This window comes from Salpingoeca rosetta, assembly GCF_000188695.1.
Source record: "Salpingoeca rosetta unplaced genomic scaffold supercont1.20, whole genome shotgun sequence".
NCBI classification, from domain to species: Eukaryota; class Choanoflagellata; order Craspedida; family Salpingoecidae; genus Salpingoeca; species Salpingoeca rosetta.
In genome coordinates this window covers 942,712-946,448 of record NW_004754914.1, presented here as the reverse complement: position 1 = coordinate 946,448, position 3,737 = coordinate 942,712, and the positions used below count along the sequence as shown (strand labels likewise).

General features: G+C 53.5%; 2 protein-coding genes across 2 annotated transcripts in view; one reads left to right on the top strand and one right to left on the bottom strand.

Moving 5' to 3' along the window:
- Nucleotides 1-110: 110 nt before the first annotated feature.
- Nucleotides 111-3,038, top strand: PTSG_07689 (uncharacterized protein; the record flags this gene model as incomplete). Its single annotated transcript, XM_004991429.1, has 6 exons — nt 111-175; nt 306-326; nt 500-588; nt 855-932; nt 1,188-1,253; nt 1,430-3,038. The coding sequence occupies 6 exons, from the start codon at nt 111-113 to the stop codon at nt 1,717-1,719; spliced, it is 609 nt and encodes a 202-aa protein (XP_004991486.1). The 3' UTR covers nt 1,720-3,038.
- Nucleotides 3,039-3,176: 138 nt separating this feature from the next.
- PTSG_07688 (uncharacterized protein) overlaps nt 3,177-3,737 on the bottom strand; it is a gene marked incomplete at its 5' end in the record, with an annotated part of 5,370 nt that continues 4,809 nt past the window's right edge. Inside the window, one exon of the mRNA XM_004991428.1 lies at nt 3,177-3,557. Coding sequence (XP_004991485.1) covers nt 3,421-3,557 — 137 coding nt within the window. The 3' untranslated portion in view covers nt 3,177-3,420. The remainder of the gene's footprint in view (nt 3,558-3,737) is intronic.

Genomic DNA, 3,737 nt, shown 5'->3' with positions numbered 1-3,737 from the left:
CCACAATCGCGCGCTATATGTGTGTGTGTGTGTGTGTGTGTGTGTGTGTGTGTGTGTGTGTGTGTGTGTGTGTGTGTGTGTATGTGTGTGTTTGGTTTGCCGTGCTTGGCATGTTATGTCGGTCCCTGTATCGCCCCATCGTATCATGTCGTCGCATTCGCCCACACGACGATCGGTCTCACGCTTTTCCCTCCCTTCGAGCCCCGACCCCCATGCTGTGTGTGTGTGTGTGTGTGTGTGTGTGTGTGTGTGTGTGTGTGTGTGTGTGTGTGTGTGTGTGTGTGTGTGTTTGTACTCCCCAACAGCATCTGCGGCAAGTGCTACAGGTACTGACAACATTCATGGCCATGTTCTGCCTCTGACATTAAAGTCGCGTGCTCGAATCCCCCCCCCCAACACACACACACACTAACATGCTGCCTAACACTCTTGCGCCCGCTTTTTGCATTTCCTTCTCACACGTGCCACGCTGCCATGTGTTGCCTGTCGGAAACACCAGTGGGCTGTACAACGACATTGGGAAGCTGACGCAGAACGACCTCCTCCCACTTGACGCCACCCGTCCCGCCGCCGAGACCCTCCCAGAGCGTAAGATGCACGCGCACACACACACACACACTCTCTCTCTCTCTCTCTCTCTCTCTCTCTCTCTCTCTCTCTCTCTGTCTGTCTGTCTCTCTCTCTCTCTCTCTCTGTCTCTCTCTGTCTCTGTCTCTCTCTCTGTCTCTCTCTCCTTCCTCTCCTCGGTCACCGATCTTTGCTTGTTCTTGTGGTGCTTTGCTCTGGTACACGATGGTGCTTTGCTCGCACACCGTTCTCATTTCGCACACGTTTGCGTTTGTTTGTCTTCTCAGAGTTCCGGAGGCTTCCGCGCGGCTGCAAGAACGACTACAACTGCCCACGATCGGCCTATCACGTCAACCTCCCACAAAGTAAGACCGGACACGATATCACATGGGCACGGATTGCCGCCTTTCCGCAACACTGTAGCTCGCGCGCCCACTGCTATTCGTTGCCCGGCCTTGCGTCCCCCCCCCCCCACACACACACACTTCCCACGACATTGGCCCACAAAGTCCCACCACGAGTCACTACCAACACATTTACCCCTCCCCTTGTCCAAGTGTCCTCACACGCGTATTCTTCTTCCCAACACGTTGCTCGTTCTTGCCAATGTTTTCGTTCAGCGGAAAAGTGCACACGGTGCCGGAGCGTCGCCATCTGTGCAGCTGTGCCCCATTTTGCTCAGTCGCGTGAGTATCTTGCTCTATGCTTGTCCCGCATTGTGTGTCCGTTGCATCATGCGTACTATTGTCGCTGCCTCGCGTGTGCGCTCACAATGCGCACGCACTCACAATGCACTCACACACACGCACACAACGTCCTCAAAATATGACAACATTTCCGTCATCACTGCCACTGCCATCAGAGCTGAACCGGGCCTACAAGAAGGCGGTGACCAAGTACGGGCTCACCCGGTACGCGCCGCTCATCTCCAACGATGACAACGACGACGACCATGAGGATGACGATGAGGAGGAGGAGGATGATGAAGAGTACGATGACGTTCATGGTGATGATGATGAGGATGATGATGATGACGACGATGATGAAGATGAAGGGCGCGGCCAGCTCAAGGGCAAGCAAGGCAGCAGTCACTCCAGCACAGGCACGAGCTACGACGACCTGGATGGCGAGGCTGCTGGTGACGACGACTGATGTGCACACCTCCTCTTCCGCTGTCGTTCTGTCAATCGGATCGCAACATCTCTTTGTCCAGCTCCTGAACCCATCTGCCACCGTCAATCCCTGCTGCTGCTACTGAAGCAGCTGCAACAGCCAACCAACCAACCAACCAACCAACAACAACAACAACAACAACAACAACAACAACAACAACAACAACAACAACAACAATAACCAGACTACAGAACGTACAAAACACACAAGAACTAGCAGCCGCAGCAACCACTCAGCCCACGCCCTCCCCCCGGGCTAACCGGCTTCCATACGCTTTATGTGCTTCGTTGTTTTTTCTCCATCGCTGCGTGGAAAAGGACTTTAAGTGGTTCTGCACGACCAACTTGCCCCCTTCCCCTCTTTTGCTTTCCTCTCAGCTCAGTCTCCCAACGTGTCTTCTAACGTGTCTTCCTTCAGTCTCCCAATGTGCCTTTACATACTCCTTTTGCCATTTTCAACTGCGTGTCTCGTCAAGTGTCAGCGTTTCGCTGCTGTGTGTCACATCACTGTTCCCTGCCGTACCTGCCTTATGTTTATCGATTGACTAACTGTCGTGTTGATTTGTGCGTTGTTGTATGCGAAGGTTCCCCCCCCCCTCTTTCCCCTTCTCAGCTTTCTCTGTACCCCTGTCTTTGTGGTCTGGCTCGTGTTGTGTTCGATTTCCCCACTACGCCCCAATCTCTCAACTTGGGCCCATCGGCCTCGTCCTTGTGCTGCTGCCCCTGATTCCGAGGTGTCTTAACTCCCCTGATCGCTTTTCGTTTCACTGCCATCTCCCCTTTCCTGTCCCCCTGTCCCGACGTCCTCCCCGGCGGTGTCATCAAGACGTCCACATGTGCAGTTCCTGTCGTTGTGTGTGTGTGTGTGCGTGTGCGTTGTGTGTGTGTGTGCGCGTGTGCGTTGTGTGTGTGTGTGTGTGTTGTGTGGGCGTGTGCTTGTCAGAGGCTTCCTGTCAGCACCCATATGCTCGTTTGTGACATGTTAGTTTGTCGAAATCGCTTTCACGTCTGGGTGTCGAATCGCCATTGTCGCTCTCTCCCCTGTGCTGCTTCTCAATTGTCTCTTTGTTCTTGCTTGTTCTTGCTAGTGTTCTTCGGTTCTTTGTGATAGCTTTGTAATCGCGCGCTCATGGCGAACATGTGCGTGCGTGTGTGCATGCGTGCATGCCAACAGTCGTTTAGGCCACGTCATCTCACCCTCACCCTGACCCCATGTTGTCATTTTCACATCACTTATCGTCTTCGCCAGCTCACCGTCTCCAACATCATAAACCATCTCAAGCATAATTTGTTGTGAACCACAAGCAGTGTGTCTGTCTGTGTCTGTCTGTGTGTATGTGGTGTGCGTGTGTCTCTCTGCTTGTGTGTCTGTCTGTCTCTGTCCCTCTGTCCCTCGGTCTGTTTCTGTCTCTGCGAAGCCAGTGACAGGCATTCAAGTGCGTCGTGTAACCTTCATTCGAACTAAGGCATCAACAACACAACACAGCACGAGCAACGCTGGTGGGCGTGTGTAACAAGCAACCTACAACGCAAAGACAGCTGGCCCACACGTGATTGCATGCGAGCAACTGTCACACGCGCACACATGAGACACCACAACGTACGAAGCCATGCACACGAGTTAACTACAACATCTGCACATGTGCATGTCCCTCCCCCCTCCCATACACACTCTCCGACATCATGGTGGGCGGGGCTTTGACGGTGAACGGGACGGCTGCTGTTGCAGCGCAGCAAACTGCTTCGCCATGCCCTCAAAGTCGCCCACACCAAAGTCGTTTGGATGCTTCCTTCGTCGCTCCTGGAAAAACTCAAATGCTGCAGCATCAACAACAATCGTGAGTGCATGTGTGTTGTGGTGAGAAGATGACATGGTAAGTGGGTTCGACAGAGAGTACGCAGACAAACCCAGCAGGAATAAAGTATGTGAGTGTCTCGTGGTGATGAGGCGACATGGGAAGTGGAAGGGATGGGGCAGGCATTCTAGTGAGCGTAGCG